This window comes from Scyliorhinus canicula, chromosome 16 (genome assembly GCF_902713615.1).
Source record: "Scyliorhinus canicula chromosome 16, sScyCan1.1, whole genome shotgun sequence".
Lineage (NCBI taxonomy): Eukaryota > Metazoa > Chordata > Chondrichthyes > Carcharhiniformes > Scyliorhinidae > Scyliorhinus > Scyliorhinus canicula.
Genome location: NC_052161.1, coordinates 117,872,366 through 117,895,749, shown reverse-complemented (window position 1 = coordinate 117,895,749; position 23,384 = coordinate 117,872,366). Strand labels below are relative to the sequence as shown.

Below are 23,384 nucleotides of genomic sequence, written 5' to 3'. Positions count from 1 at the left end.
TTTACTGCACTTATTGTAAATACCGAAAACTCCCTGAGAAATTTCTGAACTGATTCCTGGTTTCCTTAATTTATTTGTGTACATTGCACCTAACCCATTTCCCTCTTCAACATTTCCAGAGAATTTCAAATTTCTCGGAAAAAGAAAGATCGTAGAAAGAAATTGAAGAGATATTTCCTTATCGGACTTGCTACGGTCGGAGGCGGGACTGTGATTGGTATGTTAAAGTGGTTAGTATGTGATGGGTATGTGATCGGTATGTTACAGTGGGAAGCGGGGGATTGTGATGGGTATGTTATAACTGAAACCGGATTACAGAACTGATACGTATGTTAAAGTTAAAACAGGTTGGGGCTGCACGGTGGCACAGTGGTTAGCATTTCTGCCTACGGCGCTGAGGACCCGGGTTCGAATCCCAGCTCTGGGTCACTGTCCGTGAGGAGTTTGCACATTCTCCCCGTGTCTGCGTGGGTTTCACCCCCACAACCCAAAAGATGTGCAGGATAGGTGGATTGGCCACACTAAATTGCCCCTTAATTGGAAAAATAATTGGGTACTCTAAATTTATTTAAAAAAAGTTAAAACAGGTTATACTGCGAAGTGGAGCTGTGATGGATACACTAGTGCTGTAATAGATGGGGGTGTAATAGATGCATTATAACTCAAAAGTGTACTACACATCCTGGAGCTGTGTTTACGAATTGAAATTGTGGATGCAGTAATGAATCTGCAGATTAATGATGAAAACTGGAGGGCAGCACGGTGGCGCAGTGGGTTAGCCCTGCTGCCTCACGGCGCCAAGGTCCCAGGTTCAGTCCCGGTTTTAGGTACCTGTCCGTGTGGAGTTTGCACATTCTCCCCGTTTTTGCATGGGTATCGCCCCCACAACCCAAAGATGTGCAGCTGGGTGGATTGGTCATGTTAAATAGCCCCTTAATTGGGAAAAGAAAATCAATTGGGTACTCTAAATTTATTTATTTTTTAAAAATGATGACAACTGGTCAGTCAGAGTGACTGCCTCCTGGGGCTCATCAGAGTTGGTTTCATTCTAACATGTTTCAACTGAGTTGACAGGTGAAAGACAGATATAAATCCGGTACTTGCTTTGAGAATAGGTGCAAATAGACAGCACAGACTTTCACTGCTGATTCTGCTCAGAAGGAGCAGAGTTTCCTCAAACAGACGCCACCATTTTTGAATATTATAATGGAACCAACAGGACATTTATGTCTGAGGAGGAGCTTGAAACATTGAGCAGACTGCCACTTGAGTGATTCTTCTTACTCTTCAGGGAACCGAAGGAAGATCTATGACAGCAATCAGCACATGCTTGGCATGAATCCTGCCTGTTATTTGTCTCACTTCATGAACTGCCACATGTAGTTTTAGACAGAATTTAATTTAGTGGCAGAGATAACAGTGACAGTTTAATATTCAGATTACCCTGAATTAATTGACTGAGAAATACTGTTCCCTCTAATTGTCCTGGGTACCCCACCACACTGGAATAAACTAATCAATACTCGTGCAAAGTCAGAAACTGTCAACCAACTCAAACCAGCAAAATGCAGCACTTAGAAATAAATATCAAAGTTAGCTCATGGTAGCATAGCGGTTAACACTGTTGTTTCACAGCACCAGGGACCCGGATTCGATTCCCGGCTTGGGTCACTGTCTGTGCGGAGTCTGCACGTTCTCCCCGTGTCTGCGTGGGTTTCCTCCGGGTGCTCCGGTTTCCTCCCACAGTCCAAAGGTGTGCAGGTTAGGTGGATTGGCCATGCTAAATTGCCCTTAGTGTCCTGAAAGGTTGGGTGGGGTTGCTGGGTTACGGGGATGGGGTGGAGGTGTGGGGCTTGGGTGGGGTGCTCTTTCCAAGGGCCGGTGCAGACTCGATGAGCTGAATGGCCTCCTTCTGCACTGTATATGATTCGATTACAGTGCAATTAAAACTATAGTGGGTGAATTGTGTCTTCATATTTTTGTATCATCTGTGCACGGGTTGATGAACCATCTATTGTAAACAAGCAAAGGGCTTATGTATGAGATTTGAGGCTACCTCATGCGCAGTGGTGGTGATTCTTATGGTGATTCAGTTGAAGAAACCTGCACCTTTGACCACAGTAGTGCAATGACATGGACACTTTGTTTGCGTGTAAAGCTGTTAACATATTCTGCTTGTCACCTGCAGGCCTCACTGGTGGCCTTGCTGCTCCCTTTGTGGCAGCCGGAGCCGCAGCTATTGTAGGGACGGCAGGAGCAGCTGCAATCGGTTCCACAGCAGGAATTGCCATAATAGCATCTTTATTTGGGGCAGCAGGCGCAGGACTGACTGGTAAGAATGTTTTAATTTTGTTTGTGCTTCTCCGAGTGAAGGATGTTAATGTTGGAGAATGGAACAGTGTTTCAATTTGTTCACTTATTTGTTGGATTCAACGTGGCTGAATGAAGGGTGGCACCGGTGCAGTGCACTCCTATGAGGAAAGAGATCCTGAATTCCCATGTGACGGCTCAACACAGACCAGAAAGGGGCCATTCAGCCCACTGTCTCCATGCTATCCTTTTAACAGAGTAATCCAAAACTAATCCCACAGCCCTGTTTTCTCACCATAGCCCTCCATCTAACCTAGGATGAGCTGACAAGGATGGCAAAAAAGCCATTCTGCACATTGAAGCTCCTCTCTTCAGTATACAAACTCCTCGGCAGTTCCAATCCCTGTAGTAAGTACCCTAACATGACTAAAAGACGGTGAAAGACCACCACACTCAGCACCCAAAACAAATCAAAGAAAAGGAATCTGATATCATTTCACAAATTTTAAAAATCCCCAACTCCCCTGAGGCAAAACTCCAGGTGATTATAGTAACTTATAAATCCTCCTGTTGCCAGCTAACCTACAACTTGCCCTCTATAACTAGAACTGTCATCTTTTCTCAAAAATGTAGCTTAGCTTCCTCTTTGAAGGACTGACTGAAATCCATATTCATCATCTATTGCAGTAATCTGTTCCAGAAGCTAATGGCTGTCTGAAAATAAATGCCTTATACAACTTTGCCTGAGGATTTATATGCATGTCCCCTCGTCCTACTGTCTGCATGCTTCTCAAATAACCTATCCAAATGGATGTAATCTAATCCTTTCAACATTTAAAAAAACCCAAACATATCCACTCTAATTCTGAATGGCTGTAAATAGTACAACCGCTAAAGTCGGTGCTGATTACTGCAAACCTTAAATCTTGGCTTCATCCTCCGCACTTTCTCAATGTCTCCCACCACATGGGAATTCAAAATATGATGCAATAGTCCCAACTCTACCTATACAAATTTCTTGTATATCCAAAATACTATACTATCCTAATAATTATCCCTAAAACAGTACTTGGCTCCCAGTGGCCTTGCCACACTCTTTGAGCACCTTTACTGGTTTATCAGTTGTGTCCCTTCTTTTTTGTAAATTCATTTACGGGATGTGGGCATCGCTGGTTAGGCCAGCATATATTGCCCATCCAAGTTGCCCCTCGAAGGTGGTGGTGAGTTGCTTTTTTGAACTGCTGCCGTCCTTGAGTTGTAGGTGCTGTTAGGGAGGGAGTTCCAGGATGTTGCCTCAGTGTCAGTGAAGGAGCGGCGATATATTTCCAAGTCAGGGTGGTGAGTGACTTGGAGGAGAACCTCCGGGTGGTGAGGTTCCCAGGTATCTTTTCCTCTTGTCCTTCTAGATGGTAATGGTCGTGGGTCTGGAAGGTGTTGTCTAAGGAACCTTGGTGAGTTACTGCAGTGCATCTTGTAAATGGTACATGTGGCTGCCACGGTTCCTCAGTGGTGGAGGGTTTGAATGCTTGTGGAAGGGGGAGCAAGCAAGTGGGCTCCTTTGTCCTGGATGGTGTCGAGGTTCTTGTGTATTGTTGGAGCTGCACTCATCCAGGCAAGTGGAGAGTGTTCCATTCCACTCCTGGCTTGTACCTTGTAGATGGTGGACAGACTTTGGGGGGTCAGACTTTGGGAGGTCAAGATGTGAGTTATTCGCCGTCGGATTTCTAGTCTTTGACCTGCCCTGGTAGCCACTGTACTAATACGTCTAGTCCAGTTCAGTTTCTGATCAATGGTAACCCCCAGAATGATGCTTGTGGGGGATTCAACGTTGGTAATGCCATTGAATGTCAAGTGGTGGTGGTTAGATCCTCTCTTGTATGAGATGGTCATTGCCTGCCACTTGTATGGCGTGAATGTAATTTGCCATTTGTCAGTCCAAGACTGGATATTGTCCAGGTTTTGCTGCATTTGAACATGGACTGCTTCATTATCACAAATGGTGCTGAACATTGTGGAGTCATCCGCAATCATCCCCACTTCTGACCTTATGATGGAAGGAAGGTCATTGATGAAGCAGCTGAAGATGTTTGGGCCGAGGACACTACCCTGAGGAACTCCTGCAGTGAAGTCCTGGAGCTGAGATGATGGTGCAGAAGGAGGCCATTCGGCCCATCGAGTCTGCACCGACCCACTTAAGCCCTCACTTCCACCCTATCCCCGTAACCCAATAACCCCTCCTAACTTTTTGGACACTAAGGGTAATTTAGCATGGCCAACCCACCTAACTTGCACTTCTTTGGACTGTGGGAGGGAACCAGAGCACCCGGAGGAAACCCACGCAGACACGGGGAGAACGTGCAGACTCCGCGCAGACAGTGCCCCAGTGGGGAATCGAACCTGGGACCCTGGTGCTGTGAAGCCACAGTGCTAGCCACATGTGCTACTGTGCAGCCCAAATTATCTTCCTTTGTGGCAGGTAGCGGAGAGTTTTCTCCCTGATTCCATTAACTCCAGTTTAGCTAGTACTCCTTGATGCCATACTTGGTCAAATGCTGCCTTGATGTCAAGGGCAGTCACTCTCACTTCACCTCTGGCATTCACCTCTTTTGTCCATGTTTGAACCAAGGCAATAATGAGGTTAGTAGCTGACTGACCCTGGCAGAGCCCAAACTGAGTGTCCATGTGCAGATTATTGCTGAGTAAGTGCAGCTTGATAAGACTGTTGATGACTCCTTCCATCACTTTGCTGATGATGGAGAGTAGGCTGATAGGGGGGTAATTGGCTGGGTTGGATTTGTCCTGTTTCTTGTGGACAGGACACACCCGGGCTACCTTCCACATTGTCGGGTAGATGCCAGTGTTGTAGCTGCACTGGAACAGCTTGATCCTGAATGTTCAGTAGGTATGTCTGTATGGTATGAATGTGTCTGGTGCTTCACAAACCACATGTGCCCTTTGAAGCCCACACCCTTGGCACACTAACTCATAAATTAAGATACCAGTGACATTTGGATTTCCCTTTGTGTTGAGATTATTTCGCATCTTTCACATTCTTCTAATGATGTTCCTTATATCAGTTTTAAATTTAATATATTGCCTTTGCTCCTACATTTCTGGTTTAATTTGAAGCAATAATATGAGTTTATCGTATCAGTATATTTAATAATCATGATGAAGTTTCCCTTCACCTGACTTCTTTATCGATGATAAAATGTGAGCTTTTTAAAAATAAATTTAGAGTACCCAATTATTTTTTTTCCAATTAAGGGGCAATTTAGTGTGGCCAATCCACCTTACCGGCACATCTTTGGGTTGTGGGGGTGAGACCAACGCGAACACGGGGAGAATTTGCAAACTCTACACAGACGGTGACCTGGGGCCGGGATCAAACCCGGGTCCTCAGCGCCATGAGGCAGCAGTGCTAAACACTACACCATTGCGCTGCCCAATTTGAACTTTAATCACCTTTCCTCAGTACCATTGCTTTTCTTGCGCACTGGTTTCAAAGCTACAAGATTTCTTTTTTTTTAGAAAATAATTTATTGAGGCATTTATAATTTAAACAATTTTAAATATCAGGTTTCAACAAGAACAAAACAATATAACCAGTAACAAACCCCAGCCAATATGGCTTACACAGACAGTGCCACCTTCCCTAGCCCCCTTTCCGCTGGTTCTCCTGACCTCGCTCTTCTTCCCACTTTCTCTTCACCTCCCCTATCGGGGCTCCCTTTCACTCCATCAGTTCCTTGTAGATCTCTGAAACTTTCCCCTCTCCTATTCCTGTTCTCGACATCACCTTATCCTGTAGATCCTGGTGCGGCAGGTGAGGGAAGGTCAAAACTGCTTCCGCATAAAATCCCTCACTTGCAGGTACCGGAATCCATTCCCATCTGGCAACTCAAACTCTTCCTCCAGCTCCTCCAAGCTCGGGAAGCCCTCATTAAAAAAAGGTCTCCAAATCTCTCGATCCCGCCCACTGCCACCTCCGTAACCCCCCCATCTAGTCCCCCCCAGAGTGAACCGGTGGTTACCACATATCGGTGTCCACATCGACGCCCCCTCCAGCCCCATTTGCTGCCTTCACTATCCCCACATCCTCCGGGCTGCCACTACTACCAGGCTTGTGGAGTACCTGGCCGGCGAGAACGGCAGATGTGCCGTTACCAGTGCCCCTAAATGCGTGTCCCTACATAATTGATAAATCCGGAAGAGCCAGCAACCCCCCCCCCCCCCCCCCCTCCAACGCCTACGCTCGAACAGCACCTTCTTCACCCGTGGGGTTTTATCCGCCCAGATAAACCCCAAGATCACCGCATTCATTTTTTTAAAGAACACCTTGGGGACAAAAATGGGAAGGCTCTGAAGAACAAACAAAAACCTTGGGAGGACCGTCATTTTCACTGTCTGGACCCGTCCCGCCAATGACAACGGGAACGCATCCCACCTCCAGATGTCCCCCCTCCTCTGTTCTACCAACCAACCCAGATTCAGCTTATGCAGCTGCTCCCACTCCCGTGCCATCTGGACACCCAAACACCGAAAGCTCCCTCCCACCACCTTAACCGGCATCTCACCCAATTTCTTCATCTGCCCGCTTGCTAGAATCACAAAGACCTCACTCTTACCAATGGTACAAGATTTCAAGTGAGGTCTGTAGAGTGACTGTATAAATCAAGCATATATAATATGTATAAATAAATTAAGTTCATTTGTACTGTTCTGACTGAATATCCCAGCTTTCCATTAGCTTACTAACTACTTCAACATATTGTCTAGACATTAAAAGTTATAAGTCTGCTATTGCTCTCGGGCCTCTTTCTATGTCTCCTTTCTCAATCAAAATCATTGTATGTACATAGTTCTTTTCAGCTCATGCAATATTTTATATTTATTACTGATTTCTCTTCAGGAAAGAAGAGAAACACATAAAATTTTGATCCAAGAAAGCATTTAAATTCCAACTTGAAACAGTGTTCCCTACTTCTGCAGTGTCAAATATTCATTTCATATCCTCATCATCCCTGTCCTTTCTGAATGAAATACTGATTTGTACCAAATCAGGGTTGGTTTTGTGCTGTGGGCCAACAGCAAGTAGGAACTGGCGCAAAATCTGCCCAAACATTCTTCACATTGGACTTATAAAGGCATCAGTTCGAAGGTTTATTTTCTATCCAAACATAGTGTGAGAACCCATGGCAGTGCATCGTACTAATTTATCATGCCTTATTTAGAGACTGGTGGGTTATGAACTTGTATGAATGGGCCCAGGAAACACCGAAGCTTGTACCCGTTTTATGTTGTTTCGATTAATTTAGTCACCCCCAATCTGCCGAGGGATGGGTTACCTTTGGAAATGAGGAATCAGAGACGAGAGAAAGGAAAAATAAAGAGTGGGTATTAACCGACTGATCAGCAGTGATGAAGTCTGCTGGTTGTGGGAAGATATTTCCAAATGCATCCTCGAGCATGTTAATTTATGGGAATTTAATGCTCATTTAAAAGTAATTAAAATGAAATTAGATATGTTCTTGGGTAAATTGAGCCCCTTGAGTGTCATGTGTTCTTGGGAACCTTCAGCCTTGCACACGCCCCACCATTAATTTTTGAAAAGGAATGTTGTGCATTAGCCTGGATGATAAATAAGTAATTATAAATGTGACTTTTTCAATGAAAAATGAGAATATTATGATACTGATTGTACATTCCCATTGTTCTACACTTTTAGACATAGAACAGTACAGCACAGAACAGGCCCTTCGGCCCTCAATGTTGTGCCGAGCCATGATCACCCTACTCAAACCCACGTATCCACCCTATACCCGTAACCCAACAACCCCCCCCTTAACCTTACTTTTATTAGGACACTACGGGCAATTTAGCATGGCCAATCCACCTAACCCGCACATCTTTGGACTGTGGGAGGAAACCGGAGCACCCGGAGGAAACCCACGCACACAGGGGAGGACGTGCAGACTCCACACAGACAGTGACCCAGCCGGGAATTGAACCTGGGACCCTGGAGCTGTGAAGCATTTATGCTAACCACCATGCTACCCTGCTGCCCCCTTTTTTAAAAGGATATCCTTTTTTAAAAGGATATGTACTCTACTCTTGAGGAAAAGAGCAGCATGCCCATTAAGTATGTAGGACATTTCATTCACAAAATTTAGTGTCTTCACAAATTTTAAGAGTAGAAAGAATCTGACTAAAATATGTGTGTGATTTTAGCCTGAGTCCGCAAGCAATCGTGTAAATCTGCAAGATGCTCATGCAAGCTGCTGGACTAGTAATCCTGAAGCCCAGGCCAATGCTCTGAGGACAGAGGTTCAAATCCCACCACATCATCTGGTGCAATTTGAGCTCCATAGAATAGAATCCGTACTGTGCATAAGGAGGCCATTAGGCCTATCCAAGTCTGCACTAACTCCCCCACACTAATCCTGTAACCCAGTGTTCTTCAAACTTTTTTTCCGGGAACCCATTTTTACCAATCGGCCAACCTTCGGGACCCAACCCAGCCGACCTGAGCGACCCATGCCGGCCGACCTGAGCGACCCATGCCGGCCGACCTGAGCGACCCATGCCGGCCGACCTGAGCAACCCACCATTTTCTCTTACCTTGTTTGCTGCTGACAAAAATGGAGGAAATGGTTTTGGGTCCCTTTGGCCCTCACGCTCCTCCAATGGAACCTGTTGGATGAAGGTGAAACCTTCCGGTATCGGAAAGTATGGAGTCTCCATCTGTCCAAAGTTATGCATTTTTTCCCTGTGAAAATGTTATCAAATAAAACCCCCCCTGAACTTGTAAAAAAAATGAATAAAATAAATGAATAAAAACCCCCCCGAACTTAAAAAAAAATGAATAAATAAATGAAAAAAAACCCGAAATGAATAAAATCAATGAATAAAATGATTTTAAAAACCCTGAACTTCTAAAACAAAAAGCTGCGACCGTTAAAAAAAATAGCGGTCGCACTGCGCATGCGTGCCTGATCATCAGCATGCATGCGCATAGTTTTGCGCATGCACGCCGATGATCGTGCAATGCGGCCAAATTTTTTTAACATGTTCGCGGCCATTTTGAAGGCCGCTTGCAGCCGGCATTATTAAAAGTCGGCTGCTGCGCGGGGATTTGCGCGATCGGGAGCGCCACGAAGGTCGGCTCAGCGATCCTCCCGACACTCGCCCGTGACACACCCGTGGGTCACGCCCCCGGGTTTGAAGAACACTGCTGTAACCCCACCTAACCGGCACACCTTTGGACACTAAGGGGCAATTTCTTTTTAACATAGCCAGGGGCAGCACGGTGGCGCAGTGGGTTAGCACTGCAGTCTCACAGCGCTGAGGTCCCAGGTTCGATCCTGGCCCTGGGTCACTGTCCGTGTGGAGTTTGCACATTCTCCCCGTGTTTGCGTGGGTTTCGCCCCCACAGCCCAAAGATGTGCAGGATAGGTGGATTGGCCAAGCTAAATTGCCACTTAATTGGAAAAAATGAATTGGGTCCTCTAAATTTATTTTTAAAAGCATAGCCAATCCACCCAATGTGCACATCTTTGGACTGTGGGAGGCAACCGGAGGAAACACAAGAAGACATGGGGGGAATGTGCAAACTCCACACAGACCGTCACCCAAGGCCTGAATTGAATCCAGGTCCCTGGCACTGAGGCAGCATTGCTAACCACTGTGCCACCGTATCACCTCAATTAATAAAATCTGGAATTGGAAGCTTGGTGATTGTGAGACTATCGTTGATTGTTGTAAAAACCCATCTGGTTCACTAATGTCCTTTAGGGAAGCAAATCTACCTGGTCTGGCATACATGTGACTCCAGACCCACAGTGATGTGGTTGACCCTTAATTGCCCTCTAAAACGGCAAAGCAAGTTATTTTGTTCCAGGGCAATTATTGGTGGGCAACAAATGCTGGCTGAGCCAGCGAGACTCTCAACCTATGAAAGAGTTTTTTTTTAAGTTTCATGTATTTCCAGCCATTCCTCAATGCACCAGAATCTCTCATGAATTGAATTCTATCATGAGAAAAACCTGTTTATTTTGCAAAAGTTATTTTTTTGATGAAAAATTGTGATTTTTTTTTAAAACTAGTGTAGATAGTTAAATCTATTATTCATTCTTTTTCAGGATACAAAATGAAAAAGAGAGTGGGAGCCATTGAAGAATTTGAGTTTCTTCCTCTGAGTCATGGAAACCAACTGCACGTCACAATAGCTGTGACTGGCTGGCTATGCACAGGAAAATACGGTATGAAAAATGGTGCATGAATCAACACCCAATTCTCTTTTTATTTACATTGCATTTGCTCCAGGGACAAAGTTTGCCTCAGAAAATTGTTTGGCAGCATTATTCAGCTCTCATCAGGGGTTGTTCCAGAAATGCTCCCCTTGTTGGAATTCTCCCTCCATAGTGGGCGAGCCTTGGCGGCAGCTGGAGTCTGAGATGCTGCTGCACGAGCTGCAGTCATCAAATATAGCAGATTGGGAACTGGTTCTGGGACCTTTCTGACCTGTACGGCTCAGTACTATTCCAGGTGCCTTCTTCCTCTAACGGCGCTAGCGGGAAAGTTCGAGCAACTTTTTTGCAAAAGGGTTAAAAAGTTATGTTCATATGTGCAACTGAAAGTAATCTTCACCCGAGTAGCGTGAGGCAAGGGACTATGATTGCGACAGTGCCCTCCACTTATCCCAGTTCAGCTTATCTCTTTTGTTCCAAGGGACAATTGAGAAATTATTGCAAAACACTGCACAGACTTCTTAAAGTCTGACTTTTCTAAAAAAAAAAACAGACCGCATTAGTACCCGCACAGTATTAAAGGATATTATCATTTGGTGTGCTATTTCCAATTGACAGGCTTTGGCAGGCAGAAATCAAACTTGGTTTGAGGAGATTGGCAGTAATTTCAGATAAGGGAATTTGTATGTGACAAGGTTACTAACTCCCTTTATTTCTGTACCTTGAATCATTCTGCCTTAGTCAGTTTAGTAACTGCTCTGGTTCACATTAGTCTTCACAGTGGGTCAAACCCAATTACAGATAATGCGCTACGTTTGCCTGGAAAGCTTTCAGATATTAAAAATAGCTAACAAGGATGTTGTGTGCTCCAGACTGCCATATTTTAGAATCGTGAGTGCCAGGGACCTGCTATGCTTATCAGGATGGAGATTTTGGAGAAAGCAGTTAATATTTTGCCAACTCCTAGAATGAAGGAAGAAAGAGCGAGATTGAATTTATAAAGCATCTGTCACTCAGGAGGCACGATTCACATAAAATGTACAATCAATCATTAAGAGTGCTATAATGTAGGCAAGTTGGGGTCAAAGCAACCAGAAAACGGAGGTCTAAAGAGCTGTATTTTCACACACACTGCGCTGCTGCAGGTTTTACCGGCAGGATCACTTTGCAATAGAAACGAAAGTGTAAACACGAGTCATGGTGAGATTGAACAACAAAGTGGTGCCTGGACACATTGAGAACTTTTCCAATTATAAATCTGGATGTTACAATACTTCAGATATTAAGAGGTTGTTCAGCTTAGAGAGTAAAGCTACACGGAGAACGATATGAAGGGCACGATCTAACCAAAATCGTTCTAAGTGTGGTAGCGAGCAGGATTCGGGAGTTTCCCGACCTGGCGAGGCTGTCACCGGTATCTAACATTAATTAGGTAACTTAATGGTGCCCCACAGGCTTTACACTATAAATGTAAGCTATAAATGGGAGCTGGGGCTGTTTAGCACAGGGCTAAATCGCTGGCTTTGAAAGTAGGCCAGCAGCACGGTTCGATTCCCGTAACAGCCTTCCCGAACAGGCGCCGGAATGTGGCGACTAGGGGCTTTTCACAGTAACTTCATTTGAAGCCTACTCGTGACAATAAGCGATTTTCATTTCAAATGACTTTCCCACCAGCTGATCCGTTAACGAGGGGGAGCAGCACTTAAACCGATCTCGCAGAGCAAACCCCATACAGCAAGCAGCCACATCACCGCATAGACCAGCTCTGTGATTCTGGAATGCAGACATGGCCAGGCTCATGGGCATGGTCAAGCCCCAGAGGGATACTCAGTTTTCCCCGAGGGCATCGGAGGGACAGCAACAGGGCATTCAACGCTCCTGGGAGGCAGTGGCAGCAACCGTCAACACGGGGACTGTGACCAGGAGGACCGTCACCCAGTGCCGCATGTAGTTCAACGGCCTCCATTGGACTGCACGGGCGAGTTGGTATCGACTCCCTGGCACCAGCCCCAGCATTCATCCCCACTCCCCCCAGCACTCTCCCCAACCCCAAGCACAATATCGCGCCTGTTTCCAACATACCCTGGCACCCACCAACTCAGCCCACCCATGCCCGGCAGTGGCGTCCACGCCTGTCCCCTGCCATGCCCACCCACGAAGCGTGAAGCGTTCGGATCACAATGCCCCCGTCTGTGTCCCACAGGAGAAGTTGACACACAGTTGGTGGGAAAAGGCCCAGAGGGGCGGTGGTTGCTGGACCTCTGAGTCCTCACCCCCGACAAGGAAAGTCGCGGGGTGGCCGAGGACATTGAGTTTGGCCGCAGATGTGAGGATCCACCCAGATGACCTGTCACATGTGAATCGTTCATGCCAGCATGGTGATCCATCCCACACATTGACTACATGACCTTTCTCCCATAGGGTCTCCAGCTGGCGGTGCTGGTCATTCTGGCGTGTCTCTCTTCCCCCCCCCCCCCCCCCCCCCCCCCAAGCTATACCACATATAGGTGATGGGTATGACAGCATACTCAGCAGACGACAGGAGTCAGACAATGGAATAGATTGAGAAGCACCAGAGCTCAGCTCACAGCGGGTTATCATCACCTTGCTGCCTTGAATATTGACCCACTGACCGCCAACAAAGGCCCATCACCCTGGAGCGATGTAACAGGTCCTGGGAGGGTGGAACAGAGTGATGCCGGGGTGGGGGATGCACGGTTATGGGGTGGCAGTGGGTGAGATGGGAACAGGGGCACGATGACGGATGAAGCCACATCCTATGAGAAGTGGGCAAGTATAAGGGCCTCCCTGGTCCTCTGGGCATACCAAACCCTTGCCGCCGCTGCCTATCCTCCATCTGGCTGCTCCTATGAGACCACCCCGGGCTCATCCTCCGGCCCTTCCTGGTCTGACTCCTCCTCATCCTCCTTGGAGATTGCCACATGTTCCCCTTCCTCAACCTCCACATTGCCCTGCTGCTGTGCCAGATTGTGGATAGTACAGCAGAACACCACAAAGTGGACGGCCCTCTGAGGGGTGTACTGCAGTGCACCACCAGAGTGGTCGAGGCATCGGACCCACATTTTCAGCAGTCCGATGCATCGCTCAATGACCACATGGGCCTTGTTATATCCGCATCGGTCACCAGCCTTCGTACTGGCGTCATTAGCCAGGACCCAAGCGGGGTACTCTTTATAGGACATAGAACATACAGTGCAGAAGGAGGCCAATGACTTATCCCTCACTTCCACCCTATCCTCGTAACCCGGAGGAAACCCACGCAGACACGGGGAGAACGTGCAGACTCCGCACAGACAGTGACCCAGCGGGGAATTGAACCTGGGACCCTGGTACTGAGAAGCCACAGTGCTATCCACTTTTGCTACCGTGCTGCCCATCTCCCAAGAGCTAACCGGTCACCCTGGGGTGACCCTTGAAGGTGCTGGGGATCTCTGACTGCCCAGCATGCACGTCCCTAGGGATGATCTTCAGGTAGTGGTCGCACACATGCTGGTCTTTCAGGGAGAGGAACCCCTTCCTATTAATGAAGGGTGCTCTCAGACCGTTGGGTGCAAGTAAGGTGACAACATGCCATCTATTACCCTCTGGACCCGGAGCATCCTGAAATGGCAGAGAAATCTGCTGCCTGGTCATCTTGTTGGGCTTGGTCCAGGTCAAAGTTTGTTTGGTCAGCTGCTTGGGCAAACAGGGCATCGTGATTTCATGGAAATGCCGCACAAGTTCCCGCTCGAGCCGGGAATGATCCCGAGGCGTAAAGGTTATAGGCTGCAGTGACCCTGATGGCCCCTGGGAGCGGGTAGCCTCTTCCTTCATGTGGTGCCAGGTCTGCAAGGACATGGCGCAGGTGCTGCACCATGCGAGGTGATGGTGCAGCACCTTGTTGAGAAGGAGCCTCCTGCGACACACGCTGTCCATCATCAGTTGGAAAGACCAGTAGTGCCTGTACACCTTGGGCCACCGCAGGCCACCTCCTCTGGGTCCCTCCCTGGCCTGATGGCTGGCCGTATCCTCAGGGTATGGGGCGGGGCCCTGCACATGGGCAATGACCTCGGGCCTCTGTTGACACTGCTGCCTTCTGCAGCATCTGGCCTGCCAGGAGCACTGTGAGGGCAACTTCCATAATGTGATATCTGTAAGGAATTGGAGCGGTTGGGAGACTGACAATCAGCTATGCCTTGAATCCGGGACCCACAGGTCCACCCAGGCCTCCCCACCCTCATCACCTGCCACCCCTCAGGGTGCCATCCAGCATGCCCTGCACGCGCACCTCGGTGCAGTAGGGACCCCTGGGTGGCAGCCCCACTGTCCCCAGGCTGGCTGCCCAATTTTGAAGATGACTACGTACTGCCTCAGATCCCCTCAGCAGCCATTCCGCTGGCTTCACGTTTTTAAATAGGTGTACTAAACAGTGCCCACGTGATCGCTCGCTGGAGTGCGGTTAGATCACAGGAGCCCATTCAATTGGGGGTCCTTCCTGTTAATGGTATGAAGATTGTATTTAATTGATGATTGTTGCTCTCTCACCATGCCGCAGGATCCGGATCTCGCCATTGGGAGCGGGCCGGTTAGATGGAAAACCATTCGGCACCCGGTGTGGTCCCTGATTTCGGCCTCACCTGCGATCTAACCTGCCTGCTCGTTTTCGGGCCTGGTGCGTCGAGGCTGGTAGATCGCGCCCAAAGTAAAATCTCACAAGAGGGCAGGCATAGTGCTTGGGATTGAACTGACTGCATAGAGTGTGGAAAACATTCAGGAATGGAAACACTACTCAATTCTTTGCTTCTCGTAGCTCAGGAAGGTTTAGGGAAATTGCAGTGCTTGGACTTTGTTCCGCAAAATCAGCTTCAGCTGTGATGCCTTCCAAAGTTAAGCAGCCTACGATCACTGTATGGACTTGCACGTAAAATGCAATCAGTTGATAAGACACACATTCATTCAGCTAGTATCCATTGAACTGCGCCCCAGCAACAGTCAGTGTCTTCAGGAGGGACAGAGAGACAATCGAGCAAAAGCTGCAGCCAATTTCTGTTGGCATACTTTGATTCAACAAATTACTTGGCTCGCTTTCAGATAAAAATCAGAGCTGGTAATGACTGAGGAGTTTGTATGAACTGTGTTTCGTGGTTTAGCTACCTCTTACAAATGTTGAAATTACTTCTATTGATATCTTTACATGTACTGATATAGTCTCATTTCAGTGAAAAATAATCAGAAGCCGAATGATTGTGAAACTTGTGTTCAGTGCCCAATACGACTTTCAGTCCTTGCGTGGCTCCAGAGTCATCACGTATCCATAGGGCAAAAAAAGTCACGAGTGCCTCAGTGACAGTGGAGAAAGAGCGAGTATGAGAGGAAATCATAGAATCATCAAATCCCGACAGTGCAGAAGGAGGCCATTCAGCCCATCGAATCTACACTGACCGTTCGAAAGAGCACCCACCCTCATTCTATCCTCTTACCCACACCTGCCCTTTAGGGCAATAAGGGGCAATTTAGCGTAACCAATCCACCTAACCAGCACATCTTTGGACTGTGGGAGGAAACCCGAGCACCCGGAGGAAACCCACGCAGACACGGGGAGAACATGCAAACTCTACACACAGACACCCAATTGAATCCAAGTCCCTGGTGCTGTGAGGCAGCAGTGCTAACCACTATGTCACCATGCTGCCCGTATACAAGGAGTTGGAATAAGAGGAGCAAAAGAATCCAAGGGAAACAATGTGCAAATCAGTGGGGTAAGGGAACACAAGCATTTAGAAATTATGTAAATAATACCTAAAGTGATGGCAGCAAAAGAAAAGGAATTGATTCATGAGTAGCAGGCAAGTGGTTTGGGTCCAAATCAGGGACAAGTTCAAGTATATTTCTGGAAAGCTAAGACCATAGTCTACTAAATAGAGGGATAGGGAAATCCCAAATGCACATCAGTATCGTGTGGGAACTCTAGAATCCTTTACATGTCCTGGGCAATTAATGTACAAAATGTGGGGCAGCACGGTGGCGCTGCTGCCTCACAGAGCCGAGGTCCCAGGTACGATCCTGGCTCTGGGTCACTGCCCGTGTGGAGTTTACACATTCTGCCCATGTCTGCGTGGGTCTCACCCGCACAACCCAGAGATGTGCAGGGTAGGTGGGTTGAACACACTAAATCGCCCCTTAATTGGAACAAATGAATTGGGCACTCTTAAAATTTAAACAAAAAAAAATGTACAAAATGTGCTGCCTGCTAGAGGAGCTTGAGCTACGGTTTCTGAAGCTTGAGCAGGAGCTGGTGTCTAATGCATCTGGGAGACTGAGTGTTGTGTGGATAGTGCATTTTAGGAGGTGGTTATCACATGGTGTATCAGTGTGCAGACAGACAAGGAGGACCAAGGCGGGGGTGCAAGTGTTCCCTCAGTGCACTTTGATCTCTAACTGCTATTAAAACTGCCAGTTCTGAGCACTAGTGAGGAAGATGGTTCCCCAGGAGAATATAGGCCTGAGCCAAGTCCATGGCACCATGGCTTTACAGGGGGAGAAGGGAAGACTGAGAAGCATAGTGATAGCAAATTCAATAGGGACACAGATGGGCATTTCTGTGGCTGCCGACCTGATTCCAGGAAGGATCCAAAGATACTTTGGTGTGCACTCAAATTGCTAAACTATTGTGCCTCTTTCAGGTGCTGCTTTTCTGTTTTCATTTGTGGAAAACTGAACATTGGCTGCATTGCGGCATTCATGCCTTGGAAATAGACGATTGTGCTTTATAGCCTCACGAGGTCCTTAATTTAACAATCTAAGTCAGCACTTTGGTGCAGTGTTGCGGGACCACTGCATTTTTGGATGAGACATTAAATATTAAATTTGCTCTCTGGGTAGAGATATTTCTTGGCACTATTCGAAGAACAACAGGGGAGTTTGCTTGTCTCATTACTGTCTGGACCTTGCTGTGTGCAAAGTGGCTGTCCTGTTGTGCTACACTACATCAGTAACTACACTTCAAAAGCACCTCATTAGCTGCAAAGCATTTTGAATGCCCTGAGGTCATGATAGGTAGCATATAAATGGAAGTTATTTTGTGTTCTCCTTAAATTGTGCATTTGTTCTCCAACAGGAAGTTTTGAGGCACCTTGGCGAAGCCTGCTGCAATCCAAAGAGCAGTACTGCCTAGCCTGGGAATCAAAGTACTTGATGGAGCTGGGTAATGCCCTTGAATCTCTGCTGAATGGCTTGGTTAATATGGTGGCACAGGAAGCCCTAAAGTACACGGTTCTGTCGGGTAAGGCAAACACCCACGATGAATATATGCTTCTCGTTGCATTTTCAACAAGATTCAGTTTACCACTAAGGTACACAAAGCATTGGAATTTTATAAATCCGATTGAATTTTAAAATAAATTGTAGCTCCATGCAAATCACGACCGTTATTAATATGGGCCACAATTAACGACCAGCAACAAAGCAATCATTTCATATTAATAATCTCCCCACACTATTTTAATTTGTGATTATTTCGCTGTGATATTCTAATAGTTAAAAACCTCAGTGCAGTATTATAATTTTTAATGATCTCCCTGCTGTATTATAATTGTTATTAATCTCCCTATGGTATCCTAATTGTTAATAAGTTGCCTGCAGTATTCTTATTGTAGTAACCTCTTTATAGTATTCTAGTTTTTGGCAATCACCTACTTCCTAATTAATAATCTCCCAGTGGTATTCTAATTATTGGTCATGCCCAGCAGTATTCTGTCTCATTATTGTCAATCCACACGCTTTAGCAAACTTGTAAGAAGTCAGAATGTGATTGAATTCTCTGAGTGCACAATGCTATTCATATGAATTTTTAAAAATGTGGTGACGGTGTCACTTCTGATTTGAAGTTTGAAATTCTTTGTGACCAAGTGTGAACGTGCCATGAGACACTCAAATTTTATAAGACGTATCTCTGCATGAAGAGTTTACATGTTCCTGCAGTATCTAATTCCGAGCGCATATTTTAATTATGTTTGTGGTCTACAAGTTCAGTTGTTGCATTGAAGAAGGGTGCAATTCTTCTGAAGTCATTCAAAATGAAATAATGAATAAATTTGCTCCATTCTTGTTGGATAACTCAAACATTGTGACATATTACGAATTCGCTGTGTTTCACGTGCAGGAAGTTTTAACTCACTCGCTTTGGAAACGAGGCAGGCGGGCAGTTAAATTAAAGCAGGAGAGTTATCCTGCCCTTTCCTGCCCTGATTTATTGACTGCAGGACACCGGCCCAAGATGTTGATGTCCGCCTCAACTACGTAGTTTGTGCTCGGACGACGTCAGAATCCATTTACCTAAGGCAGTCTAACGATGGCTTCCCTGCCGGGAAAAATCAGCTGGCAACAACAATTAGAAGAAGAAGAGAGCGAACTAAGTCTCCCCTTCCAGAGCACTGACATTGGGTCAAGACCGTTCCTCTGGGTATCCGATAGCAGCCTCCTGTCGCCTGATGTTAACAGCTGGTCAGCCACTTCCTGCTGGCTTTCCAGCAATTTTAGTTTTACTACTGCAGCCAGACAGTCAACTGTTAGTTTTTTCACTTTTCCGCTTGGGTATCAAGAGCGGACCTATAATCTCCAACATCTATTTGTACATTATTACGCAGCCCTTAGAACAATGGGGTTCTTCCTGTGCTTTGGGTTAGAATGGGGACCAGAACACATACGAGAGGAGTGCAGCCATACGTGAGCCTTGGTTTCTCCAGAGGCCGCAGTGGTGTTGAATTTGGTTCATACCCATGTCACATCTTTTAACTACCTCATCTTTTCACTCACTAGGTATTGTGACTGCACTATCATGGCCAGCCTCACTACTGACTGTTGCCAATGTTATCGACAATCCCTGGGGAGTCTGCCTCAGTCGTTCAGCTGAGGTTGGAAAACATCTGGCCCAGGTGCTACTGAGCAGACAACAGGTAACTGGTGTATTTCATGTCGGGTTCTGTAACTGACAGATTTATGAAAATGAGCAAACGCAAATTCTCTAAATTTGCCAAAGCACTAATTAGTTAAATTACTGAAGTAAAATGCACCCAGCAACCAATGTGGAAAACACCAGCACTTTGTTATTCTCCACTGTTTCTTCCTTCCTCCCTTCTCTTGAAAGTTTTGGTTTTCTCTTTCAAGCAGTTTCATACTTTACGTCCAGTATATCACCCACGTGGCTATTAATTTTGACTAAGTACTGACTGACAAGTTATTCAAACCAGCCATCTACAGACATACACTCATTATGGGGTCACTTTATAGCCAGCAAGCAGCAGTTATACATAATGTTTTGTGCAATGAAGTATCCCAAAGCTCGACACAGAGATAAGAAACGGGCTGAGCAGTGAATTGAGTTATTGGTGTTAACTAAAGACTTGGCTGAGAAGGATGTTTTTGAAGGGGATACAGTGAACTGGGAAGGTTTAGTGCGAGACTCTGTGTTAGGCCAAGGCAGATGAAAGGTGTACCACTGAGGTTGATGCAGGAAGAGGGGCGAGTGCAAAGAGTGAAGGGAGTACATTGTTGGAATTTCCGGAAATAAGGCTGGTTGAGGATTCACGGGGGCTTGGAGATGAACACAAGAATATTGAATATGATAGGGCAGCACAGTGGTAGCACTGCTGCCTCACGGCGCTGAGGTCCCAGGTTCGATCCCAGCTCTGGGTCACGGTCCGTGTGGAGTTTGCACATTCTCCCCGTGTTTGCATGGGTTTCACCCCCACAACCCAAAGATGTGCAGGGTAGGTGGATTGTACATGCTAAATTGCCCCTTAATTGGAAAAAATGAATTGGGTACTCTAAATTTATTTATTTTTTAAATTGAATATGATAGATTGGGGGATGGAGTGCCAAAGGAGGTTGAAAATGGAACAGGACATCTTGTGGGATAGGATGTGGGTGCTGTACATTTGGACAACTTGTGGTTTATGCATGATGGAACTCGAGAGGTTGGCAGGGCAAGCAATAGAGTAATAGAATTTTGAATTCTAGAAACCATGGACTTCAGTTGCAACAGAAATGGGGGTGAGATGTAGGCGGATGTAGAAATGGATATTCTTAGTGGTGGTTAGCATGTGGAGTTTGAAGCTCAGTTCCGAATCAAACAGGATACTGAGGTTGTGTGTCTCAAGTATATGTAACACAGTGGATCCTTGTGCTTATGAATAATGTTGCCACGGGAAAGAATGTAAACAAGGAAAACGAGGAGGCAAAGGATATTTGATTTCCTGGACTCCTCTGCTCTACTGGACTACACCGTGATGCCTTGGCTACATTAACTCTACTCTCCAACTTGGTTTCTCCCCAGTGTAAAGTAATTTGTGTAATCCTGTTGTCATCACCCATGTTGTTACCTGCAGAGCCTCAGGATTGTGCCTTAGTGCATTGCTGGCTTATCACTATGCTACTGTGTTCTGTCCTAAATAAAAATACGCTTTCACCCGACCTGAATTTAATTTTTCTCACTATCTTCTGGGCGCTACTGTGACCTCCAACATTGCTACCATTTCCTACTCCAGTTATATTCTCTTCCACTATTTCAATACATGGTGTGCTTTTGCAGGCTCTGTTTGAGAATTTTCACTCTATGCTGTGTCTATTCCTGCTCATTTTCATCTTGTTTTGGATGCTTGCGCGCTGCTAAACAATCTCTGCTCTGCTGCTACTACTTGCTTCCTTTGGCCACTGACCACGTATGCTTCAGAACTCGTAACATTGCTACGACAGTTTGGGCTGTCGCCTTGAGCCCTTTCTGCTGTTCTTGATCTTGTGTGCTCCTTATTCTTAATTCATTTTATGGGATGTGGCCATCGCTGGCTAGGCCAGCATTTATTGCCTATCCCTGGTTGCCCTTCAGAAGTTGGTGGTGAGCTGCCTTCTTGAACCACTGCAGGCCCTGAGCTCCATGTACACCTACTGTGCTGTTGGGGAGGGAGTTCCAGGATTTTGACCCAGTGACAGTGAAGGAAAGGCAATATATTTCCAAGTCAAGGTGGTGAGTGACGTGGAGGAGAACCTGCAGGTGGTGGGGTTCCCAGGTATCTGCTGCTTTTGTCCTTCCTGATGGTAGTGGTCATGGGTTTGGAAGGTATTGCCTAAGGAACCTTGTTGAGTTCCTGCGGTGCATCTTGTATATGGTATACATGGCTGCCACTGTTCGTTGGTGGTGGAGGGATTGAATGTTTGAGGGGTAGCAATCAAGCTGGCTGCTTTATCCTGGATGGTGTCAAGGAAAAATGAGGAGAGGCAATATAAACTAAGTGATACAATTTTAAAGGGAATGCATGCAACATTCAGGTTTGAGCTGACAAACAGCAAGTAACATTTATGCCACACAAGTGTCAGCCTGACCATCTTCCCATGGCATTACTATCGCTGAATCTTCCATCATCAATATCCTGGGGGTCACTATTGATCAGAAACATTATTGAATCAGCCATATGGTTAGGTGGATTGGCTATGCTAAAATTTCCCTTAATTTCTAATGGCTAGTTGGGGGTTAAGGGAATAGGGCAGGGATGGGGCCTGGGCCTGAGGGTCAGTCCAGACTCAATGGGCCGAATGGCCTCCTTCTGCACTGAAGGGATTCTATATGAACATTGTGATCACAAAGGTAGGTCAGATGCTGAGAATTCTGCGGCAATTAATTATCAAAGCCTGATCACCATCTATAAAGCATAAGTCAAGAGTGTAGTGCAATACTTCCCACTTGCGTGGATGAATGAAGCTCCAAAAATACGCAAGAAGCTCAACACCATCCAGGACAACGCAACACCACCCAAGACAATGCAACATCATCCAGGACAACGCAACTTGCTTGATTGGCAGCCAGTTCACAACCAGAAATATGATGCAGTTCAGCAACTCATTGAACCTTCCAGAGAAGTACCTGCCAAGCATATTGACCTGTATCACCTGGACAGACCTGGGGCAGCTGATAAGGTCTTCCAACCCATTCTCCTTGTTCCCCATGTCAAATGACACTTCCGGGCATTGATCACCATTTCTTCATTGACACAAGGCAAACATCTGGCACCCCTAACTAGCAACATCGCAGATGCCCTTTCACCACAAGACAGTGGTGCTTGAAGAAAGTGATTCACCGTCACTTTCTCAGTGCACTTGTAGATGGACAATAAATGCCTGCTGTACAGTGGTGCCAACAACCTGATTAACTTTGTTTCAATTCCACCTGCCCATTTTACCATATCATTCAACCTCACCAACCCACCTCCTTATCATAACCCTTAATTCCACCAACCCTTAATTGCACCATATTTCTAATCTCAGCCTTGCATCTTCTCACCATATCCTTGAATTCCTTCTTTCTCTGTGAATACAGCTAATCTTCTGTTGAAGTGAACTCTTTTGCATTTTGATGACCTTACCTGACTACATGTTCCATAACTCTGTCACCATTTGAAAATAAATGTTTCCCATGACTTGCACTGAACGTCCTCATTTTTAATTGGCCCTGCAATTGCACCTGCAATTTGAACCCTTCTTTGCGATAAGCAAGTTAGCTGGATCAAATTTGTCAAGTTTCCCAGTGTTTCCAATATCTAGCTATTTTTGAAGGAACATTTTACCCAATTTAATTACTTGTCAACAAAAAACGTCGAACTGTTCTGCACCTCTGACATGCAGAACAATCTGAACCTGACCTCGCCAGCACCCCTCCACAAAAATCTACTTCCTCTGTGCATACTTTATTCAAAGACCTGTCAGCCTGTTCTATTACCGCAGTCTGAGCTCTAATACATTGAATGAAGCACTTTTTGTGGAGTATAGTTTCACACA

At 46.2% G+C, this 23,384-nt stretch overlaps 1 protein-coding gene and 1 non-coding gene across 4 annotated transcripts in view; both read left to right on the top strand.

The window, feature by feature from the left end:
- tmco4 (transmembrane and coiled-coil domains 4) overlaps positions 1–23,384 on the top strand; it is a 125,310-nt gene that overhangs the window by 32,253 nt on the left and 69,673 nt on the right. For 2 of the 3 annotated variants that reach the window (XM_038822148.1, XM_038822149.1), the window contains exons 6-10: positions 120–217; positions 2,189–2,332; positions 10,452–10,571; positions 17,677–17,841; positions 19,377–19,513. In XM_038822148.1, the coding sequence (XP_038678076.1) occupies positions 120–217; positions 2,189–2,332; positions 10,452–10,571; positions 17,677–17,841; positions 19,377–19,513 (664 nt within the window). The remainder of the gene's footprint in view (positions 1–119; positions 218–2,188; positions 2,333–10,451; positions 10,572–17,676; positions 17,842–19,376; positions 19,514–23,384) is intronic. The other variant, XM_038822150.1, reaches the window with a different exon arrangement.
- LOC119951105 lies at positions 5,474–5,547 on the top strand. Its single transcript, XR_005457498.1, has one exon. It is a non-coding gene; the product is annotated as a small nucleolar RNA SNORD36 (small nucleolar RNA).